General features: G+C 41.5%; 1 protein-coding gene across 1 annotated transcript in view; it reads left to right on the forward strand.

Annotated features, from left to right (window-relative positions):
* TNNI3K (TNNI3 interacting kinase) overlaps positions 1-25,458 on the forward strand; it is a 93,654-nt gene that overhangs the window by 50,976 nt on the left and 17,220 nt on the right. Inside the window, exons 18-21 of the mRNA XM_055724304.1 lie at positions 5,597-5,649; positions 7,213-7,265; positions 8,487-8,619; positions 14,249-14,358. Coding sequence (XP_055580279.1) covers positions 5,597-5,649; positions 7,213-7,265; positions 8,487-8,619; positions 14,249-14,358 — 349 coding nt within the window. The remainder of the gene's footprint in view (positions 1-5,596; positions 5,650-7,212; positions 7,266-8,486; positions 8,620-14,248; positions 14,359-25,458) is intronic.

Below are 25,458 nucleotides of genomic sequence, written 5' to 3' on the forward strand. Positions count from 1 at the left end.
GGGCTGCAATTTGCCCCTTAGATCTGAGCTTAAAAACAAGCAGAAACACTGCCAAGAATTACCCTGCCCTACTGCTGACCTTCAAAAGTTAACAGATATGCAGCCAAAGCAAGATGTGGCTGTGCTGAAAGACACAATCCTCTCTTCCAGATCTCATTAGTGGTCAGGTTTCTTGGCTGGGGCAAGGCTGCAGAGGAGACAGCAGGATGAGTGAGCAGTGGTGGGGACTGTATTGCTGGTTGAAGCAGAGTCAGCAGTGCAAAGATTATCAAGACAAATAGTCCCCCAGCTAAAAAAGAAAACAGAATTCCCACTTTGGCCAATCATGTTTCTGTATTGTCGTGTTTCTTTTCTTAATTTTTCAGAAAACTAATGCTTAGCAAATATTGTTTCACTGGTGAGTGGTACATAAAACTCTCTGGAATAATGGCACAGGATGCCCCTTCTGCAGTTTGCTCTAACAGTGAGCAGTGTTTGCTGCAGACTCCCTAGACTTCTTCGCTCAAACCAGAGCAACGCATATTACTGCCCTTCAGAGCTGCGCAGCTCCATCCCCATGTATCAAACACCCTGGAAACCAATGCAGAAGGAGGGTTGTGCTGTTGCAGCCTCTTGAATGCACTGTGAGAGATGGGTTCATGCTGCCTCTCTGTTCTGTCAGCCTGGGATCATCTCCAGCAGTGAGGTACAGTGCTTGCAGGTGCAAGCAGTGCAGCTTTGCACCACCCAAAATGAACTGCACCAAACCCCATCTGTCCCTTTGCCCGCCCGACACTCCTTCTTCATTCAGGCAGGAACCCACCAGGACCTCGAGACGTGGAACTGGGGGTGTGGGGACAGCTACTGGCAGCTGAGGATTCACCACCTTAATCCAGGGTGCACTGACTCACGGTAACATTACCTGAATGTCTGATTGCTTCGAGGGAAAGAAAGAAGTATATGAAAGTACATGTCCTCAACAGAAGTACTCCAGACCTGCTAAGCACTCAGTTCTCCTTCCCTGATTACTTTGCTTTTATATATTTATCTGTTTCTGTGATTGGCTTTATTCATGACCTTACAGAGCTTTTGAAAGGAGTCTGCTTGTGAGCCAAATGCCTTTAAGCCACTTGGCTCGTGCTAGAAAGCTGAGGGCAGCGCTCCAGCACAGCTGGGAGCCACCCAACCCGGCACTTTGGGAGCCTGAAGGCAAAGGCAGAATGGCCCCCACACGCCCACAGCAGCCCCGAGGTCGCCGCAGGGAAGAGGAGGATGCGACAGCACCTCTGCCGCTCGCTGCAGGGAGTTATGGCCAAGGGTAAGCCCTGCAGCTGGTCAGAAGTGTGTGAAGGTCAGTGTTTGTTGTTCCTCCTGTGAAAAGCAGTGTGGAACTGGGTCCACTCTCTCCTGTAAATGTGATCTTAAAAAACGATGCAGCCGGGAGCAGAGTGCTGTCTGTTCTGCCACGTGGTTATAGAAAATCATCCATGCAATCCTCACACGTTTCTTGAAATAGTGAGAGATGAGGTATACTATAGAGATAAAGATGATATAAAAACCTGACATTCACTTTGAAACTGATTCAAATTTCAGTTATCATTTGCTGCTTCTCTAAAGAAAAAAATCTCATTTCTGTTTTTTCAGTTTGGTGGATTTTTCTTAATGAAATTGCAAAATGATAACTAAGAGCTGAGGCAGAGCTGGAAAGGTTGTTTAATTTGTTATAAACTGAAGTTGTGTGCTTAATTTGATGGCTATCTGTTTACTTTCAAACTATGGGGTATGGCAGAGACAAGAGATTACAGCAGTTTAGGTTCCTGGCAATATGCTTTTAGTAAGTATTAAGGAATAAGATATCTCTGAACAAGAGTTTCACCATGTCCTTTTTGGAGGGAAGTAAGTTCCAGCTGCCCTGTAGCTCTGAATCTTTTCCTATGCAACATCCATCAGGGAAACAGAACCAAGAGCTTGGAAGTCACTTGATTAAGTATCTATAGTACATTGAGCTTAAGGGAGAATAGTGTCATCTTCTTTCAGAGTTAGACATCATCATTATCAAATTAAAAGAAAACTTTATTCTCAAAGAACAGATAATTCAGCAGTGCCTGGGCAGGCAGCAAATCCAAAGTGTCCCCGGTTTATGCTATGGACTGTATATATGAGTATCTTTACGACACTGTTTCTAACTTGAATGCAGCCTACAGGGTCTCAGAAGCTCTGCTCTTAAATGTGGATAAAATTCAGCCCAACTCTGTTTTTCCTCCTTTGACAGAGCTGATGTTTGTGCTACACATGCTGACACACTTGCTTCCTCCAAAGCCCTTCCTCTTGACAGGGTTCTCAACCTCAGAAATCCAGAGTACCTTTCTGTAGGCAGTGGCCATCCAACTGCCAGGTGATGCTGGAGAAGTGAGGTTCTTGAGCCACGAGTTTCAATCAAGGTGTAATAATTGCAGTGACTTTAGAGGAGCCCTTGTTTTAAGCTCTGTATGTTGGTCTGAGGAAGAAATTCTTCCATCCTCATCAAAAATGTAAGTTGCGTAGTCATTGTAAATGCCAGCCACCTTGGACCACAGCTCATATATCCACCTCCTCGCTGCATGGGTTGGAATGGTGTCACAGCTCTATATGCTGATATTCTCCAACTTTCAATGTATGTATAGAGACCCATTGATCCTGGGACTGGTTCCAAGTCCCCTGGTACATTAAATGAACTGAAGTCTCCCTGAAAATGCCAAATACATAGGGGTGGGGTTTCCTACCATAAGTTCCTACACAGACAGAATTTCTTCTTATTTCCATTCTGCTTAAGCAGTCATGGAGGTTCACCCTTAGTAGTTCCTTTTCAAACATGAGTTTCCAAGTCAGCAGAAGGCATTTCCAAATGCCAGCCCCATGTGAAACATTCCTGAGCTAGTCGCAGGTGAGCTGGTGCAGCTGTACCAAACACATACCCATACTCCTGCATGAGAATACCACAACCCTGAGCTAAAAACGCTGGTATGTTGTCATGGCAGTCTGCCCGTAAGACTTATCCCTGCCCCTAAGGAGGGCTAATTCATTCAGGTTGAGCATTGCTTCAGAGCAGATACTCTGCTTGCAAGGCTGGGAACTTCTGTCTTGTTCACTTGTATTTGATCTGCTCTAAATCTCAGAATTCAGGAGCTGATACTTTTCTCACTTCTATCATCTAGTCTTTTATCTGTCCAGTCCAAGTGCAAGAATAAAGTGCCCCCAAATGAGAATTCATTGTTTTCCAAGAGGAATGTTACTTTTTTCTCTGATTTGAAGCTGTCAAGATGAAAATGTGTAATAAATTGCCATTTGATTTTCATCTAATCTGAGAATGTTCCTTTTCACAGTTTCAGTGTTACAAATACTCTGGTTTGGTTTGGTTTGGTTTGGTTTGGTTTGCAGCTCTCTGGCCTACCTGCTCACAAGATGGCACTTTTACAAAATGGATAAGAAATATTTCTGGGTTTATGTAAAAATCTTTTTGTAGTTGCTTTGTTCATACATGGAAGCTTGTTGTTTTTAAAATCCTCTAATTGATAGAAAGGATGCATACATAGGGTTGGATTTCCTCCCAGTCATTATCCATATCCCTCACTGTCTTTGAACAAATAATATGTAAATAAAGCTGAATTTTCTTCACATTACCTTCAATAAATGGGTTTAAACCACCACAAAAATCCCATAGTTCACCTCTTTCATTCTAGTAGTTTTAGGACAAATACAGCAGATTTAACTTTAAGCCTCCAAATATCTCTGCTGACAATCTAAGGTAAAGTTCTGGTTATCCAGTCCTTTACATTCCCTGAGGCTTGCAGTTGCTATGGTTTCAGAGATTTCACAGGAATCAAAACACTTTGATAGGTGTCAGTACAAGTAATTATCTTTGATAAATGATTTCTCTGATCTGTAGATGTCCTGACAGAGATTGCCCCATAGATGTGCTGACCAAACAAGAATTGTCCCACATTTATTCATTTCTTCCTAACTCCAGAAACTGTCTGGGGCAAAGATGAAAAATTTATATTGAAATTAAAATTAACATATACATCTAACATAACTATCACATCTTCCTGGGGTTTCTTGCTGTCTGCAGTTCAGTTAGAAGATGTGAACACGAGCCTCACTGCGGCTGCAGTACACCTGAAATCCATGGTGCAGAGGCAGTTCTAGCTGTAGCACCAGAGTCGGCGTGAGCAGAAGCAGGGAACAGACACAGGTCAGCTCTGCAGCCCTCGCACTGTAATTCCAGTGTTTCCCGCAAGCATTGGGCTGCACAGTGTTCCTGTCTACCAAATCCTGCTTGGTTAAACCACAGCTCTGGCTGCAGTCCTAAGCAGCATGAGCTCTGAGCAGCACGGGCTCTGCGCTCCGCAGGGCACCAGCCATCGCCCCAAACCCTTCCTTGCTACTGGTCACAGTTGCAGCCACCAGCCTGCAGGGATGCTAACTTCATTGCGTGAACCACTTTGCCTAGGGAGCTTTGGAAGGAGATGCCACCAAGAGGTTCCACTACCACAGTCAGAATGCACTGTAATTTTTGCAAGTGTAGTTTTTAAGGATAAATGCAAATTGTGGTCCTTTTGATGTCCAGTAATGAACAGTACTTTGTGCTTGCAGTTATGCCCATCAAACAATGACAAGGAATATGCATTTCATGGAGGGTAAGTTGAAACAGTAAAAAATCACTAAGTGCTCCTGACTTACTAAGCAGATGGAAATCTGGCACTTTACCTGAGACTTGGTTCCGGTCCGGAATAACTCAGCACACATCAGCAGTCGTGCTCTGCTAGCTCTCAAAGGCGTTAGAAAATGGGACACTGTAGAAGTGGAATGCGCATGGAGGGCAGGACTGAAATCTTACCTCTGGGGACAAATCTCCATTAGTGAAGCAGGGAGAAGCTTTCCTCCTTGACACCGAGATAAGTTACAGGATGAATTATCTGTCTTCTTTTCATAAACAAATGGAGATTTTTCAAGAAATAAAGTACCTTTGTCTCATGAAAGTAACATTTGCATTATTAAGTGTGGTTATTAAATTGAATAAAGCTTACCATTTTATCATCTCTTTTTTTTTTTCCCCCCAGCTTAATGGATTTCTTATGGCTTCTAGTGATCCATTCTATATGAACTTTTCAGATGTGTTCGTTCCCTTCTATACTTCAACAGAAATTAGGAATTACCACTATGAATTTACACTTATGTAAGCCTTAAAAAAGAAAAGAATCAGTCCACATAATTTTATTTAAAGGCTTCCACTGTGTTTATATTCAAATATTTTTCAATTCATCACTGAGATGCAGTGCACATATTGAATAAAGCTGTTATACTTGATCTATAAATAATGACAGAAATTGTTTTGCTCTAGTATTGATTAAAAACTGACATTCACATTTATGAAGCTGTTGGGTTTGCCTTCTCAGAGTTAATGCCTACTTTATAAAAATAAATAAGAGATGTAGCTAAAAGTGGTTTATCTACAGAATGTATCTGCTTAAGCAGGTGATTTGAACTCAAAAGTTTAGCTATGAACCAAACCCTAAAATTTTCACCATCTTTAAGACACTATTAAACAATTACCTATAACAATATTTTTTTCCCCTAGTCACAATATTCTCCTGTATGAGGATGGTCATGCAGTTGTTGCTGATTTTGGAGGTAAGGAGTTTTTATGGAACATTGATAAATTAACCTCAGATTCTCTAAAACTAAACACATCCTGGCTAAGAAAATGCTGAGGAGGTTGCTCTTCATTTTGTTATTATGAGAAGACACAAAAGGCTTTTCAGGTTGAGAGTACCCCTATTTTTTGTCTCATCCTAGCTTAGCAGGTGCTGTGGAGTACCCCACTGTTTTTTTGAGAGGAAGCACAGATGGTATATATAAAGAAATTCTTTACCATGAGGGTGGCAAGGTGCTGGCCCAGGCTGCCCGGAGCAGCTGTGGGTGCCCCATCCCTGGCAGGGCTCAAGGCCAGGCTGGACGGGGCTTAGTGAAAGATGTCCCTGCCCGCAGCAGGGGGTTGGACTAGGTGGTCTTTGAAGATCCCTTCCAACCCAAACCATTCTTTGATTCTGTGATTCTGATAGCGAGATGGATGCATCTCAGTTTGAGTAAGTTCTAGCGGTAGGTTAGAGGAAGAAGCTGAGTGATAATGCCTGTAATAGATGTGCCCTCCTTTTCCATAGCAAGTGCTCAGGATCCAAGGATGGTGTTAATGTGCAAGTCTGCCTGCAGGCAGCCAAGCCCCATGGCAATAGGCCAGGTTTATTTCATTTTAGTTAAAAGAGCAGAATGTAGCTTGTTATTTCAGTTATGGACCTTAGTAACTTTGTGTTCAAAACTAGACTACGCTATACTTCTATGAATCTGTATTTCATGCATTTTCTTGGTGTTTATCAGTCAGGCTCCATGGGAACACATTTTTGATGGTGCCAGGTGGAGTTCAGGGAGCTGGGTTTGACCTGACTCCTCAGGAACTACTTGGCTTAAGACACAGCCATGGTCACTGCAGTATCACCACAGATGTGATCAGTAGAGATGCATGAACGCCAGCTTAATATAGGAGGAAGGTGGTGGCAGCATGACCATATCTGTAAGGGACCCAGGGCTGAAGACCTGCTAAAGCAGAAAGAGCACAAGGCTTGGACCCCATGGGAATAGCTATGTCTTGTCTGCGGCGTTCTTGATGATATTTGTATTCACGCAGATGCACACTTAAGTGTATTTTTCTGGTATGTCAAAGGCATTTCAGTCCTGCCTGGGGACTTACCTATGTATCACAAAATGTAGCATATACCACCCTCACTATATTCATGCAGAGACATTAGATAAAACTGACAGGCTTCTGTGGGACTGCATTTTAATACAGGGCTCAGTGACTGACTGTTGTAAATCTAGATACAGTTGTATGAACCAGTACAAATAACCATGAGGTCACGAATTCTGAGCTGGATCCTTGCTGCTGTAAACTGCTATTAATGTCAGTGGAGCTTTGTAGATCTATGCCAGTGCTGAATTTGACATGCAGGTTTCAGAAGCCTCGTTGTCTGTACACAGCCTTGTTGAAAAACAGCTATCACAGTTCTCCTGGACTCTGAAAACCTGAGAGTTATTTAAAGAAATAAAAAATATGACACTTTTTCCCTCAAGACTTTCATATAATAAAGTGGGTATCTATTGGCTTCACCGTAATTATTTTTTTTGTTCTGTGTGTTTCAGAATCTAGATTTTTGCAGTCCCTGGATGAAGACAATATGACAAAACAACCTGGGGTTTGTTTCTTGTTTTGTTCCACATAATTAATATGAACATACAGGCAAACGTAGTTTAGAGGAAATGACATCTGAAATATTTTTGTTGGAAAAGATGAACTGGTAAAGTATTTTATCTCTCAATATTTCTTTGTGGCTTGTTTTTTGTTGGGTTCTTTTTCCCCTTTAATCCTCTTTAATAGCAGAGACAAGTGAATATGTAATATCTGCAGCAGAAAATAATGCTTATAAGGTTGGTTTTGGAGCTCTATTTTCACCAAATCCTTAGTAAAATGTTGGGGTTTAATCCATCCTGCCCTACTCATGTACACATGTTGCTGGCAGGTGGTTCCTATTTCTAATAGGGAATTAGGTTTTTACACCAATTTTCTTTCAGAGTTCTTTTCTCCATTGCAAGTCTATGGCTTACAGCCAGCCAGCTTTACAAGACAGTATTGTTGTTTTCATAAGTTTTAGTCCAGATGCATTCTGTGCGTCACTCCATGGTCATGAAAGGTTGCATCATCATAATGATCAATTGTGGAGTAGCATGAGTGATGCTAAAACCAGCATTTGCAATCATCTTTTTAACAAATTGTAATATGCACTCCCTGTGTGAGGAGTGAATACTGCTGCTGCAGACCTGGGTCCTCCAGGGTCTGATAATGTCACACTGAGAAGGGCTGTCATGTAAAGAATGTAGATTAAGATACTGAGGTGCAAGGAATCTGCAAAAATACCCTGAACTCATCACTCCAGTGAGAGGCTGGTTCCTTGTGAAGCAGCCTCAGAACTGGGTTTCTGCAGAAAGCAGTGAGATCCCAAGAGAGGAGGCACCAACCCAATGAGTTGTCATCAGTTTTTCCATCTAGCCACTGGAGCAGTACTTAGTTGGTACCATATGGCATGCTTGGACCTTATGATTTGGTCTCCAGACTTTGAGGCTGGGTGTTCTCCTTTTATTCTATCACTATGCTCATGTTTAAAGCCTGATCAGTCTGGCTTTATGGGGTTGAGGCAGCTACCATACTAATGCTGTTATGTATAATGCGCAGTAATATGTTACTTGGATTTTGCAAGCTAGGTGAAATTTTTTCCTGGCAAATTTGCCAGTTATTTTATGGAGCAATGGAGGCAAGGAACTAAGAAAAGAAGGGAAAACAAGCATACAAATACAGGAAAAAATGCATATATGAGGAAGAAAACATTGATAATGTATTATTGATGTTTCCTGATGCACAGAACCTACGCTGGATGGCCCCTGAGGTGTTCACCCAGTGTACAAGGTACACCATAAAAGCCGATGTTTTCAGCTATGCTTTGTGCCTCTGGGAGCTGTTAACAGGTGAAATTCCATTTGCTCACCTGAAACCAGGTAAGATGCTCAATGAATTAATATTTAAATTTCTCTGAACTAGAGAAGTAGCTACACGGTGTAATATTAACCAATAGTTTACTGGCTTGTTATTGCGTGCTAAGATTATGCATTCAGTGAAAAGCATAGAACTACCCCACTATAATCGTATATATTACTTGTAATAAATCTACATAACTTACAATTCCTTGTACAGTTCTAGGGTTATGAACAACTCACTCTAACTGTAGGCCTTTTGTCTCATGTTTGTGCTGGGATTGTAAATCCATTCCTTGATAAATCTCCTCCTTGAGCCTATTCTTGTGTAGGTTAAGAAAGCACCTGAAAACAGTGGTACCTGATTTTTCTGACAGCAAATCAACCTTTCCAGGACACAGTTTTCACTCCCTGAGATTTTGGCACCTGGTTGTCTGCCAGCAGTTGTTAGAGGCCGAGAGTGCCGTGGGATGGGGAAGAGCCAGCGCAGGTCATGAGGGAGGTTTTGGACACCCATGCCACCAGACACCAGCTGCTGCAGCCCGCCGTCCCATGGTTGGGGTGGATCTGTGGCCATACTGGTGCTGCGCAGCCCTCTCCGCGCAGGAGGAGGCCTGTAGCGACCTTACTGAGACATTTCACTCCAACAACCAAAATAGGGGGATTTTTTGTTGTGTTTTAGCTGCGTTTGGGGTGCAGAGGGAACAGCTGCTGCAGGAAGGGATGCACAAAGCTTTTCAGGTGGATTTCAAATAGATTTTCTGATGTTTAGAGAAAGCATGGCCTATGGAAGCATTTTGACCTTGAAAAAGGTGAATTTCTCTTAGTTTGTACAAATGTTTATGCCCAAGCAGATTGTAAATATTGGTAACAATATATAGTCCTTTGGTGCTCATGCAGCTGTGTGTCTGCTTCTATCTGTAGGTCTAATTCTGTTTCTTAGGTAACGACCAATACGCTATTCTCCTATTCAGTCGATTGCTTTAAAAATTGCTCAAATACTGAATGAAATTGGATGTATTTTTCTTATTAGGCCATTACTCTTAACTTTTGAAAGTCATTTTTGATACATGCAGAGTCTTACTTATTAATTCCTTCCTTGATCAGTTTTTTTTGTTTCTGTTCATTAAATATTCACTTTTCTGATATTTTGATATTATACCTCTATTAAATTCCTTCGGATGCCTTTGCGATGTTCAGAAGGTCAGCCTCTCGCATGCAGAAGGCAGCTGCCATGAATATCATTGGCAATTAGTGTGCCAGCTTTGCGTATGACCTTCTACACTGTATTAGCTGATTTTCATATCTCTTTATTTCTAACTGCTAAAGTGATGCAGAAGCCAAACATCTGACTCAGTTCCACTTCAGGCTCTAGAAATAATGTTTCAGTTCTGAATCACTTTTGTGTTTCTGTTCCTTTTCCATTGGTATTTTTTTCATGGCCATTTAACTGAAGGTCAAACCCTATGTTCTTGGGTGCAGTTCTAGTACACAGTCATCCATAGTGTCACAACCTTCTGTAAGGTTACCATTTCTAACATTAATCTCAGTTAATTTGGAATTAACTTTCTACTCTGTTCAAATTGTAGTCTGGTCTGGATAGGACTAGAAGACTCGAGAGGAGTTAAAGCTCACTGGGAACATCATAAGTGAAATAAAAGGCAAAAGGCAAGGAATACTGTTTCTTGCCACAATTCTTTTTTTTTTCTTTTCTTTTCTTTTCCTTTTTTTTTTTTTTTTACTGGATTGCATCAACTGAATGATAAGGTCCTTTTATCCTGACTTCCATGGGCTTGCTGGCTTTTCATTTCTGTAGGTTTACAGAGAAGTATTTTCTGTCCCTTCTTTCTTTGCTGAGACACTCTGTCTAGGGAAGGGCTCTTTCCTTGTCCTTCACTGTAGTGATGAGTTCTTCCTCATCTCCAGGTCACCAACAGTTTGTTTGAATCCTGTTAGAAAACACATTTTCCAAAGACCATGTTGGTGCCCACAAACATGGGAATGCAGTTTTCCAAAATGCTCAGTTTTGATCTGGGTCTGTTCTCCTTCAACTGAGCCCATCTAGTACCTAATTCTGGTCCTCTCAATGGCCTAAGTAAGTGTAATTTTCCCCTTTCCATGGATAAGGAAACTGAGACTTTTTACAGGGTCAGAAAGCAGGTGATTTTTCAGTCATGGTTTACAACTAGTTCCTCATCTCTGTGGTACTGTTCTGCTTGTGAAAGACACAGTTATGCATGAGGAAAGATACTGAATGTGCACATCTGAGTTAGATATATATATATATATATATTCTGCAAAATGCAGCTTTGAGGGTGTTTTATGTTTTATAGTCTATATAAAATTCCCACATTTAAGATACATGTTCAGGTAATGACTATTCAGTTAAATACAAATCCCATATTTTTTCTCAAAGTATGTATTTCAAGGTGAAGGATTTTCTTTGTGAAAAACATGGATGTTATCCGCAAAAACTAATTATGCATCACTTTTTTTCTGGCTTATAGTTACCTTTGTGTAGGCTTAGAGGTCCAGGAAGCCATTCTGGTGATGTTCATTGAAATAATTAGGTGTTGAAAGGAATATATGATTATAAAATTTGATTATAACAAAAACTAGATGTTACCCATTGAAATAAAAGTAGTTGCCCCGTTAAAAGCAGTTCCATGTTCTCTGCTGAATCTAGTACAGTATCCAATTACATAAGGGTATGCTTTATACTGAATAAGATATCCATTCTTCGGGTTTCTATTTGATGAATATGAATAAACATCTTTAGAGGTATTGAATCAATGTCACTGCTTAATTTATCAAATAGAACATCTACTAAAACAGGTGTGTTCCCCAATTAAATCACTTCATCATTAAGTCAAGCATAATGCTTGTCGAGGTGCACATCACGCAGTCTTGCAGAACCAAAGCCTGCAACATAACTTCTGGTTAGTAAGGAAACCTACTGAATGTGCTCAACAGTCACCTGTAAAATGGACACGGTGAAAAAAACATAAATAATGATGGTTCTGAGAAGTAACTGGAGAATGCAAAAGTGAGTATTTATTAAATATAGAGATTACTTCTTTGCTGAGGTTTTCACATTCTGGGAGTTTGCATATACTTCAAACATAGCAATGGGGCAACAGCTGATAGTCAATCGTGTCATTATCAGATCATTACATTGTTAGGGCCCAGGCTACGCTGCAAATGCCTTTCAGGTCTGTAGCCAGTCAGGAAACAGTCAGGATTCACATGCAGGCTGAGGCTGCATGAGCATAAATACATGTGCACAGAAGGCACAAGAGCTGTATTCCAACAACACTGCATCACCTCGGCAGGACTGTGCTTAGGTAAGCCAACAGAGAGTGGCTTTGCAAAGCAGCACATGTGGGCGATGTGTTTGATCTTTGTTGTTGCTGTTTTCCTTTGGGGATTTTGTGGCTGGGAAGCAGGCTCTTCTGCAGATGCGTTGACATTTGTTGCCCACTTCCTTGAGCGGTAGTCGAGGTGATTGGGTCTGTCACCAAATTACAAACCCATGAATGGTTCCCAGGCTGATCCCATCCTGTTTTCCTGAGAGCCATGGCTCAGTTCTCTACTTGTGTGTTATGTGCCTTTTGTATATGTTTGCACAAGGCATGACTGCAAAGGCATCCCTCTGTGCTCTGGGCACAGTCTGCACATGGAAGTAAAGTTGGCAGTTACCTGGTGTACAGTCTTCCATTTAAAAGTTGTTTTGGAAGGCCCAGGTGGCAAGAGGACACCCTCTGATACCTGAACATCCTCTTCCTTGGCCCTTTTCCACAGACGGCATTAAATTCAGACCTGTAAAACTGTCTGCACATAAGCTTTGGGTAGTGTTTTGGAGGGGAACACAAAGATATAGGTGTCTGGAAATTGCAGGTGTGAAACTAGATTCAGGAACTGAACCACTGCCTCCTACATAGCAAAAAAAAAAAAAAATGTAAAGATGGCACTTGCACAAGGAAATGGCATGTTACAATTATAAATATACATATGTCCAATACAGGAGGATGTTGATTAACGTTCTCAGTTGTTCCCCTGATCTATAAGCAAGAAATAGGTCTGAAATAGTATTTTCATAGGTAGGTGGTCATTGATTCCTCCCATAGTTTATAGCTGCTCTGACCCAGAAGAAAGGCAGGATCTGACCAACCAGTCAAACCGTAAAATACTCAGGCTATCACATAGTACAACTGGAAAGCATCACTAAGTTCAGAGTTTTGGGATGACCCAAACTTTTTTTTTTTCCTCATTTTTGTGAAGGATGTATTCTTGTCATTTAATTCAGCCATTCTAAAGTACATTTTAACAGATATTTTTTACCTGAAGGAAAAACCTAATGATGGTGACAGGAGAGTCCGAATGACAGTGACACAAACAAACTTTGTAAAGTATTACAAAAGTACACAGAGGCACACAGTTTGCCTTTTCTTTTTCTAATCCTGACCCTGTTAAACTGATGGAATAAATCCTATTAACTTTGGTAAGGTGAGATCTTGCCAGTAGGTAATACGTCACTTACATTACCTTTGGCAGAAAAAAAATGGAGCATTTTTCATTGCTGTCTTAATCGGATTTGCATTTGCCCTCTTTTCATAGTGTCTGCTAGGCAAAAGAGGAATCCGGTAGTACCTGAGCCACGCCTTCAAAACCTTGTTAGGCTGGAATCAAAATTAGGCAAACTGTTTGCCCTTCCTGTCTACATATAGTTACAATATCACAGGATTTATCTGATATTAACGTTCTGAAACATCATTATGCAGACAAAACCTGCAATGAGGACAGACAATGGCTGACATTAACCTATTCTTACGAGGAGTGCTGTGACGAGAACGGGATATGGTTAAAACAATCAGACCATTCCTATTACAATCTCATGGTTGCAATTTTACAGTTCCCTGCATATCCCATATACTCTGATCACATCGTTTTAAAGTGTTGGGCAAAGGATTTTACTTAGGTTTTGATATTAGTTCAGAACACATCTGCTTTGACTTTAAAAAAATCTTACTGAAAGGAACGAGAGGGATTAACTCTCATTTGTATTTAGAGTCACTAAATGTGTACACCTAATTAGGAATACATTTTGGCAATTTTGTCTCAGTCAGTAGTGGCTTTTTATAGTAGTGGCATTTATAAAAAGGCACTCACTAGCTTTTTACTACAGAAACACTTAGAATTAATTTTTGTCTTAGACTGTAACAGAGCTAGCCTTGGGTTATTGTAAGAGATCTGAGTCTGTTACCAATTTATCTGCAACTGGAGTTTACCTGTCATGCTGTCTTAATAATGAAGATAACAAATTTTTTAGAGTGAGTTGAAGGTTAACTCATATTTTTTCCCCCAAAGGCTTTTTTTTTTTTTTCGTAATAGCCTTTAAGCTAAATTAGTCGTCTCTACCCATGCTTAGTCTTAACAGCAGCGCGTTTCCGTTCAGGGTTATGGCCTGCCTTAGCTATCTTTACAGACAGCAAGGATTGAAAAGCATCTTTTCAGCTACGAGTCTTTAGGGGTTTGGTGGTTCAGCATTTCTGTGCCTGCTGGGGTGTATTTCAGTAGCAAATAGACTGTGTTTTCCTGGGAACGTGTGTGATTGCTGGTGCTAACAGGTTTCTGTCGGGCTGTTCGCTTGCAGCGGCGGCGGCGGCAGACATGGCCTACCACCACATCCGCCCACCCATCGGGTACTCCATCCCCAAGCCCATCTCTGCCCTGCTGATGAGGGGCTGGAACGCCTGTCCCGAGGTGAGTGCCCCAGCCTCCTGCAGCTGCAAAGGCAGCAGGAAAACGGGTATTTCTGCTTTGGCCACCAACTTTCTGTCTGACTTCACACGGCTTTTCCAAAAGCCCTGGTTTCTGAGGCAGGTGTCACTGCAGGAAGCCCCAAGACAGATAACGGTGTATGCCAAAAAATGCAGAAGAGCTGGTGAATTGAGGAAGAAAGTAAATTAACATTTAGCTGTTCAACCGCGTGTTATTTATGTAACTTTGATTTTGACTGTTACTGAGTGAGTAGAAACTTACTGCTCAGACTTCTGTAGGTATTTTCTATGGATTATTGATTTTTTTTCTACAATGAAAAATAAAATCTGTACCATCACAAAGAGGAGCTAAGCATACACCCTGGAAGTGTATAAACCTCTGTGTACTTTTATACCATGTCCTGAGGCTATTCCCTGATACAGTAATAGGATAAAAGCACAGGAGGTGTGTAGAAGGCAGAATGACCTGAAGACAATCAGAAATGCTCTCACTGCTGTTTCTGGCACATTGCTGCAGTCCCTGTTCCTGGAACAGCTGGGGGTAGGACACAGTCGCATGGTTTGGGTTGGAAGGGGCCTTCAAGACCACCCAGTCCCACCCCCCCGCCCCGGGCAGGGGCACCTTCTAACAGCGCAGGCTGCTCCCAGCCCCATCCAGCCTGGCCTTGGTCAATCAGAAGTTATGAGAAATCCTGTTCCTGAGAGAAATAGGGATCAGTTTGGGGCCTCTTTCTTCTTCATGGCAGCTGTTCTCAGTTCATAATGCCCAAATCTTCTCAGTGGTTTGTGGGTTTCTTTCCTAAGCTGCTTTAAGACAAACTCTGCTTACTGGTCTTGTGTATGTGCATTCCATGAAAAACCACTTACATATATTTACTCATCACAGTGGTTTTTTGCTTTTAAAGCAATATATGTTTTTCCTCTCAAACACAGAGTAGATAAGACCAATAAGGACACATTGCCTGGTCCAAGACACAAGTCCTCCTAACGTAATCTTTTAGTGATAAATTTTCAGACCCACAGACTTGGAAGTTAAGGAAATAGTTAATACTATTTTGGATCTGCTCAGAATTCGTCCTCTGTTAAAATTTAGTTTCCTAGCAGCAGCTCTAGCTAACAGCTTAGAGAGCATGCAGTGTCTGGTTATGGGATTGCCACCCAGCAATCTTAAAGGCAGCCTACCAGGCTGTGAGTGGAAGGGCCCCTGTCCTGGAGAGAGCCCAGCATCAGTCCTGCCACTAAGAAGGTGTACCTGAAAAGGTACCTGTGCTTTACGACGGGAGGAAGACCAGAAAACTGCGCAAGCAATATGAATTTAAGATAGAATTTAATAGATGCAGGTATAAAAAAAGATTTTGTACTTTTCATCAAGCAAACAGTAATAATCCAAGCACAGAAATGTTTTAAGTACTGCAGCTTGTACGTTACAGAGAGCAGATGTGGTTTTGAGAACTGTAAATATAAATCTTTACATTAAAGTAATTTAATACTATATGTTCCAGCTCATAAGCACCACAGGCTGCTCTGGTCAGCGAACTTTTCGTGGTTTATCTTCCTCTCACTTTTATTTCATGTTGTTCTGTTTGGCTCTGACACCACCAGATGTGATTACCAAAACTACTATTCAGTTGGGTAAAATTTCTTGAGCCGAAATACCTTTACTTTTTCAAATATTTTAATCAAAAACTATTTTATGGTTTTGGATTTGCTGAAATTTCCCACCACAATGATGCTAATAACTTCCAGAAAAACTTGAGCAGTTTGTCTGTAGAATTGAAGAAAGAAAATGAGCACTGTTGTGAAGGTTTTTTCCTCACTTTCTTTTACCTCCAAAGGTGATGCATTAGCATATTCCACAGATGGTGGGTACAATATAGCTTTTGCAGTGCAGTTTTCAGTTTCATTCATTTTGCAAAGAATTAAAGGCACCTCATTTTCTGCCTCAAAGCTACTGACTCCTGATCCTGGTAATAAAGCCTCTTCATGTTCTTCCAGTGGCATTTCAGCTTCTTTGAGTTCCTGGCTGTCTTGATAATGTTGATTGTTTTTAAGGTCTGGCAAATCCTAAGTTTTCTGTATGCACAGCACTGTTACTTTGAAGACTGGTATTACCACCCAATAATGCATTTCCATTTTCTGTAGGACTAAGGATGCTGGCTGTACTAGGTGGTGTAACTTGGCACTTTTTTTTATGGTGTTGGTATGTTTTGCTCTTCACATTATCCAAAATTTGTAGCACGTTTTCTGTTTTGGTATCTGAGATTATTTGTGTGTCTGAAAAATAATGTTTTCAACTTCAGCTCATTTTCATTAAGCGCCATTGTGTTTCCTCTTTTCTCTAGTTTTATTCAGTCACCTCCAGTGTTATCAGTCCTATTCAGGTTGTCTGCAATATCGATTTCTTCTTTGTACTTCTAGTAAACTGCCGGTTAACCAGAATACTCAACTATAAACATGGCAACTCTTAACAGTGTTCATTTGTGTTGTTGTACCATTCTTTGCAGAAACCTGGGCCACAGCAGCTGAATTGCAGGATTCAGAACAGGCAGGCCTCCTGGTGAATGTTTTCATGTGCTTCCCAAATCCTTGACGTTTCTAATACAGTTACATTTTTGCTTTGGATTTTGCGTTACTGCATTTGGCTGAAGTATTGTGCTGTATTTTTAAAAAACTAGTCCTATTCTCTACCCAGTTCAATGCTAGGATTTTTTTTCTTCTGAGTTCTTTACCACTCCCGTCTCGTTAGTGAGACCTGAAGAAGAAAATGCATTTCTTTCCTGTTTTTTAAATATCTGTGCACGTGTAATCCTGTGGCTTCCCTCACATCATCTTCATTTCCCTCTGTGGGAAATAAATTCTGCAATTCAGAGTTGAAAATAGGAGAGAGACTTCTTACTGTCTCAGGGGATGAAGACAGAGGTAAGGTTTTTGTTTTCTTTAGGACTTCTGCCTTTGGACCCTTCATCCTTCTTGTGTCAGAGAGACTGTGGGGAGGATGTTTAACATCCACTACCAAGACACTGCAAACTTGACAATTTTCTAACATCTAACACGATTTGTTACAATAACTGCACTTCCTGTGGTTTTGCTCCCAGGTGATAGCTGCTTATCACAACATGCAGAGCAACACTTTTGGGGTAAATCTTTTTCTTAATGGGTATTAGTGTGCTTACTCGTGATTGCACAAGATCTGCTTTATTTTTATTTCTCTTGATTTTTATTTCTGCTTTCATCAGTCGTATATTCAAAACCACTGACAGATTTCTCATGTTTTCATTCATCAATTCCTTGTGCTGGTGACTGATTTTTTTTCCTATTCCAGCTGTTCACTACAGGCCAGTCCACCTGGTTGGATTCTAATCCTGGATGCAAATTAAATTTTGTAGTCAACAAGTCATGGCCCCTTATTTTCATTTTACTTTTCCATTTGGCTTCATCTTCTGTCACCCAGTGTTGACTTCCAGGAAGATCCTGAGTGGAGACTGTTTACTTTTCCCATTTGTTATTTCTGAACTTCTGTGTCTCCCAGTTTCACAAGTAACCATTTTGGGTTTGATGCCAATGTTTTGGGATCGCTTTTCCTGTGATCCTGTCTCACAGGAGCCAGTTGCCCATCCCCTTTGCTAGCTTAGGTACATAAAAGCTGCTGTTTCTTGGCATTCGTTATTATTGTTATACCAATTAAATAACTGTTTATTTATAAGCTGTGATGCTTATATAAGTAGTGCAAAAAAGCCTCTCTAGTTGCAGCGTAGCATCAACAACTTCACATTTTAACCCAGGAAGGATAAGATGCTATCACTTTAGGGCACTATGGAGACAACACTCTCATGTTACAGCCGCATTGTATAATGTCCAATAAAACTGGTTTGAATTTTAAAACCTTTCCTGCAATACAGAGACACCAACATCACCAGGAGCCAGGACTGGGGGTGAGGTGGGTACAGGAGTGCAGCGTTTTAATCCCATTGCTGCCCAGTGCATAGAGGACTGTGTAAGGATGCGTCATGATTCTGCTGACTCATAATGGCTCTCATTATGACCATGAAAGTCTTAGATGTTCTCAGGCCATCCTGGACAAAGGTACTGCATAGGGAAACCTGTGAAGATTCAAGGTCATGAGAAAGTTTTGGCTAAAACTGTGTGCTTTTTTTAGTTTATTTATATCAAATAATGAAGTTTGATCCATGAGGTGGCCTGAATAGAGGACAGATAAACAATGTCAGAGCAGGTACTGTTCTGTCTTCCGTATAGTTCCTTTGGCATCTGTATTTGGGAGGGTTGGGTTGGGGGTTTTTTTTCTCTGTAACTTTTTCCTACTTGCAGCGGCCCGCAGTGGTGGGGTGATAGATTGGACCAACCTGGTATGGTCTTCAGAAAGAAAGGAAATGACATAAAGGGCAACATTTTCAGAAAGTTCTGTGCCTCACCATGAAAAAAAAGATTGGGGAGTATAATCTGATTGAAGGGACTTGGACTCATAAGCACTTAATTATTAATAGCTTGGACTCATTAAGTTTGTAAAAAAAACCTCTAGTCTGCAGCTGGATGGAGCTGGGCATTTACATACATTTTTTTAAAAATCTCATTGTAAATATTAAGGATGTGTTTGATGAGATACTGCTGCGTAAGTGCTTTTGGAAGTGCAGCTGTCATGGCAAATGAGTGGCCACTTGTGACTCAGACAGGACGTAGGGCTGGGTGGGTTTCCCCTCTGCTGATGCAGCCTCAGGAGGGAGGGATGCCCTGTCCTCCTCCTCTGACCTGTGCGCAGACTGGAGTGCTGAGAGGAAGGAGCTGGTGGTGGTGCCAGGGAGGTTGTGGCTGTGGGCTGGATGCTCTTGTGCTGCTCTGTGAAACCAGAATGGGTAATCTGGGGGTGCTGAATAGTAACAGTCAGCTTTATATGGCACTCAGAAAAAATGTGCAATGCAGTGAAAAGGCTGCAAGAACAGTCTGTCTATTGCTCTTTTTTTTTTTTTTTTTTTTTTAACATGGTAGAAAGATACAAACTTTTAAGGATGGTTGAATATTGGTATCACTTTCTTGAGAAGGGCACTTTCAGGGGAGGGATTTGCTCAGAGAACGCAGACCCTGTCTGGGGAGAAGGAGAGAAGAACTAAAGAGAAATACAGGAAGAGGGATATGGAATGGAAGAAAGCCTTGCCTCAGAGATGGTGATGCAAACTAAATTATTTTCTCTAGCAGAAATTGTTTTCACTTATGTAAAAACTTGATTTTTATACTGCTTTCAAATTCAAAGTAATGTAGTTCAGTGAGTTATCTGGGTTCCTTTCAAAAACACACTAAAAATCTTTTTTTTCAGCATCTCTTTGGCAGAAGTTCCTGATCTACTCCATCATCCCAGTTACAAAACCAGGGCATATTTCTTGCTTTTGTTCTCAAGAAGGTAGAGGATCCCCTTCATGATCCCTTCCACAAAGAGTATTGCAGAATGCTGTGATAGTACTGTATTTTTCTAAAGATAACCCCACTAGTGTGAAAGTTATTCAAATGCTCTTGTCCTCAATGGCATGCTGTTACTTGGGAGTACAGTGCATGTGTGAGTAACTTGAGTGAGTGTGAGGGGGTTTTTAAAGATAACTTTGCTGATTAAAAATATCAATCAGCTTTCTGAAGGGTACAGTAGGAAAATCTTGAGTTTTGTACTGTTTCTCTGCTTTTGAGTCACACCAAATATACTGCTTTCCTGTCTCTACCTGATGTTAGTCCAATATTATCCTCTATGGATTCTACTTTTAACCTGACTGCAAGGTTGGGAAACCACGACAATCTCCTACTTGGGCCTGGTCATCACTGCTTTGGTTTTTCTATAGCCACATGTGAGCATACAGGAGATATAACATATCCTTGAATTTTGCTTATAGCTACTGATTTACTCAGATATGTCCTCATTAAATGCATGACAATAGAAAATCAAACTTTCCTTCTGGATTTTGATTTCATTCTGCTTCTCACCTTACAGCCCTTCTGTTCTGTTCTAGAAGAAAATATACCTTTATCAATCTTTGAAAGGTCATGCAGTGCTGTAGTCTGTAAATCTTCCTTTTGGCCCAGACTGCTTGGCTTAGTATCAGCTCCACAGAAATCCTCTTTCAGGGTTCTGGTTCATCATTCACAGACACGTTTCTGTAAAGCTCTTAAAAGCACAACTCCATCAACACACGCTTGAGGCATGAGAATGAGCCACTCTGTGTGATGTGTCCCTCTGAATGCTCCTCAGCAACATCTGTTGGCACGTGGACATTTCATTTCCCCTTAGCATTGCATGAGGCCCATTTTCCCATGAAAAGTGGCACGTTTCTTGGTCAGACCCAGCAACAGACATGACTATTATCTCATTTTCCTGAGCTAAGCAGCAGTAACAGGGTCCCACAGTGAGGTAACTTCTTGGCTCATGTTCACACTGGGATGCATCTGGACTTTTCTGGTGTGTGTTCATTTGCTCTACCTTGTTTCAGTTTCTAGGTAAAGAAGGCCAAGACAAGAAAAACTCCTGTTACAAATAAAAGACAAAATTGCATACATAAGCATATTGTTAGGAAACTATAAATCTGAAAATACTGTGATAGTTTCCAGCCACTGCACACCACAAGAAAACTGAGAGAGAATAGTAAGGTCAGTAAAAGTCTTCTGCCATATCACCTCACAGGTAGCACAATGCACGCATCTCATCTTGCAATACTGGGTGAGACTTGGCAGAGCAGCCTGTTGGATGCAGAGCAGTGGCAGCTTTGCAGGCATGTTCTGCAGCAGAGCAAAGGTCCCATTAGTCCTGACAGTTAATCACCCAATGGTGACCCCACAGACTTTCTCCAGATGATGACGCATTCAGGGGTCAGATTGCATGAGCAGCAATAATAAATGAAAAGCCATGATTAACCCAAGTGATAGGGAAAGATAAAAGCAGCTAAGAAAACAACCATTAGGCTCCAGGATGGGTTGTCATGTTTTGGTTTGCTTCCCAGCAGTCTTTGTCCAAGCATGGACTATGCCTAACCTTTCTGCATCTGCTCACATGAGATTTCAGCCTTAGGTGATTTGACTGCAGGCAGTGGTATGGCTGCAGGCGAAATTTTAAGCTATAAGAAAGAGAGTATGTTCAAGGATGGCTTTTGGCAGCTGTACAGAATTGAGGGTCAGCACACAGGAACAAGTGTTCCCACACTTCAGCAGGAGAGGGAAATGTAGGTGATAGGTGTGAAGTGTTATGTGGGATTTGAGAAAAGAAAACAGTAGCCACCTCAAGAAGCTAAAAGATGTGACAGTGACAACTATGCACACTGCCTGGGGTGTCACATTCAAAACCAGCACTGAATATTCACTGGTGTCTCAGGTGACTCATGTGCTGACCAGGCAGTTGCACTGAACCCCAGGCAGGGAAACCACTTGTGTCAGGAGTCCAGCCCTTTTTCTTCATCCTGTGGAGTCTTTCCGTGTTGTGGAACTGCTCCTTTTTTTTTGCCTGGGGCACAGAACATCCGTGAAACACCTCTGACTTTTTGTAAGTGTCCCCTAAGGGATGCTTAAGGCATTAGTTTTTTACAGAAGCAGCTGTAAAAGAGAAACAGGAACATGATTTACAAGTTGTAGAAATGTTCTGGCTTTTGATTTCTGTTTCCTATCATAGCTTTAAGCCTAAAAAGATCATATTTGTGATCTTTGGAGCTGGCAAACCATGTTTTTCAATTGTTCCAATGCAAAAAGAGTGGTTCTTTTGGATTATTGGGGGGGGGGGGGGGGGGCGGAGATAATTTACTCTTTGGTTTTTTTAACTTCTGAAATCCCAGGAACATGTCTGTTCCTTTGATTAATATTGCTTTATTCAAGGAGTACTCGTACTATGTTGACAGTTCTCTAAATAACCAGTGGCAAACACATTTTGTGTACTAAAACTGAACAAATACAGTCAGCTGCAAATCTTTCCCAATGGCCTGGGGACAGCTGTACTTCGCAGAAGTCACAGTCTGGTGCCCTCTGGTTCTGTGTCTGCTGGGACAGAGGAGGGGTCACTTACAGGACTCCTTTCCATACAGGGCCATTCCAGCTGTGGCCTGGAGAATGTCAATGCATGAGCATGTGGAGAGTCTCTTGGACAACCACATGTCAAAGCATTAACAGCTCCAGAGGTTACACCAGCTCCCCCAAAACCTACTGGTAACTGTGATTGTGTATCCTGGGATGAGACCAGGAATAAATACATGGCAAGACTCCAAGCAACCATTAAGAGCAGTCCTGTGGAGAGAATGCAGTGTGGGCAGGTGGGAAGGGTTGGCAGTCACAAAGTTCACACATGCTGCTTTGCCAGCCTCAGATGGCAAAAATGCTGTTCCCCACGGTCCCTGAGGGAGCAGGGCAGGAATTAATGCTGTAGATCCCCCTCGTGCTGAGCTGCAGCCTCTGTCAGTGCCCAGTTCTGTCAGTCTGTCCAGCTGCATCGCCCTGCATAATCTGCATCTTGCCTGGGTAGAATTGCAGGGACCCAGCCCTCCTCCAGCCTCTTTCTTCATCGAGGCACTCGACCATTTATCAGACACATCGTGTAATTCCCCTGTGCGTCTATTAGATTTTAAATTGGGTTTTTTTGCTATACCGTGACATGACATACTTGTTTGAAAAACTGAAAGCCATCTGTTCTGTTATATTTCGAAGTGATTACATTGCTTATTATTGTTATCACTGCTGGTTTTTTGGGATGCGTTTTTTTCGTTGCTCAGGGAAGTGAGGAAGCAGCAACACTGAGAGCCAGGCAGCATACAAGCCAATGCTGTATGCATTTCACACTCGTGGCTCGCTGGGAATGGCTCATTCTCATCAGCTACATCACTGCTAATCCTAAAATGGGCCTCTCCTATTCCAGCTAAACTCTTCATGGGTCTTCCTATTATTTCAGTTTTCCCTCTACATGACAAGGAATTTAATTTTCAGATGCTTAAAATAGTAAACACAATGAATATTTTTTTTCCCCAGCTGATACCCTGGGAATTTTCATGTGGGACTCTGATTAAAGACAAATCGCAGATATATGTTACAATTAATAAACTCTTCTTTAGGATAGAAAGTAACTGTACTGTGAGTTTCCAGACTGTGTGCTGCATCTGCTGTAACTACTGTCTTCTGGACGCCAGCAATGTCCGCAGGACAGGAGTCTGATTTAACAAGGAGTTATTGCAGTAAGGTTGCTGCTGTTGCACCTTGCTCACATGCTGTAATTGTGACTGGTTTTAACGGTTGGAGAAATCCATCTGATTATACCAACTAAGTCAATAGCAACAGCATTAAAGAAATAAAATACAGAAGTGATCCCTTCTGAGATTATAAAGTGGTGATTAAAGAAAGACTGTTTCACATTGTTTTTTGCAGTCTGTCGCTATTTCTGCACTAAAGGGAATGTGAACTAACTAAAGTCAGTTAGTTGCAAGACAGCAACTAGCACCATAATCCTGAGACTGGTAGCCTTTAGGACCATGGTAGGATTTAATGGTGCTTGAGACCATCCATTGTAGAGGGACAGCAGTGACCCTCCCTTAACTAATCTTTGTATCTCTGTGCTTATATTGAGGGTCTTCCAAAAGCAGGGTTGAGAACCAGCACTTTTCTGATGCTGTGTGCCAGCAGTATCTCCTGACTGGATGGATTATACACAGATTTGTGTATTTGCACATGAAAACGCAGATAGTGGGGCGTGTGGGCACCTGTGCTGGCTGAGATGAGTCAGGGCTGTCTTACTGACAGCATTACTGTTCTGGCATTTGTAGAGCTTAAGAATGATGGGTTTGTTCATAATTTCTGGGCTTTGACATTGTTCCTTGGTGATGGAAAATAGAAAGGAGCCAGATGACTGTCATCTCTGTGAAGCATTCCTCTCGGAGGACTATGGAGATGGCTAGGTTCTTTATGTGCTTTTGTGTGCCAGGCAAGGGACCCTGTGTGCTCTATAATGCCATCTTTGCATATGCCACCATGGCAATTGCACGGATGTTCTTGTACGTGACTCTAAACTGCCTGAAAAGTCAGAAATATATGCCAGAGACTGGAATTTCAGATTGCTTAATAAATGTTCCACAAAGTGGGTTAGCTGCTTTAGGTGACACCTGGCAGGGACAGGCTTTGGGTTTGGACGCTTTGCTTGGTTGTTGGTTTTCTGGCGCTATTCTGGCATTCAGGGTCTTCGTTGAACAATGTGGAAGTTTCATTTCTGATGAATGGCAGCAGATTTTGAAATCTGTGTGATTTTCCGGTGTTATAGGGGCTTGCTTCGAGTCCTGGATTTGTGCCCTAGAGTCCCTTTTCTAGTTAGCCTAGCTTAGAAAGATGGGTTTTCATGAGCCTAAACCTGTCCTTGTCCTGGATACTTGAGAGCTTTCTTACCTGGTTTAGTGAAATAAAGGACATGCTCTACCAGGACAGGGAAAGAGGTAGTAGGTTTGTGAGATTTTGGGCAGCTGATAGACTGCAGTAAGCTTTGCCCCCTTACTGTATTCCTTACTGGTTATCTACATAACATATTGGGGTGAGAATTGCAGATAAAACATACTTGCAGTGCAGGGTGTAGCTAATTTATTTCATTGTTAATTCACTTACTGTTATTAGTGTTTCCTGGATCCTTGAATACACTCGTCTTTGCATTTTATGGTCTAATGTTAAGGCGAGGGAGGGAGGTGAGGTTTGGTTTGTTTTCTATGTAACTCCAAAGTAGCAACTAGTAGTAACTGGCATGTAACTCACATTCTACTTAAATTTATTAATAAGATGTTGTATTAAATTGTTGATTTAAGCAAGTGCTACGTAATGCATATAGTCACTGCATCTTGTTAGCATTTCCACAGCTTATATAGCCCCAATAAAAATAAACCATCTTTTCAGAATCCTAATGCACTTTGCTACTCACTCCAATATCACTTAATCTTGCTAATGTGTTAGAGCTGCGTGATAGAATTGTAAGGCAACCAATAGCTCAATCAGCCAGTGGGTGGCTTGAACATTGTGCAAGATGTGGGCAAACCTTATTAAAATAGGCCTTATTAAAGGTGTTTTGCTACCATTCTCAGTAACAAAGGTT

This window comes from Falco cherrug, chromosome 12 (assembly GCF_023634085.1).
Source record: "Falco cherrug isolate bFalChe1 chromosome 12, bFalChe1.pri, whole genome shotgun sequence".
Classification (NCBI taxonomy): Eukaryota; Metazoa; Chordata; class Aves; order Falconiformes; family Falconidae; genus Falco; species Falco cherrug.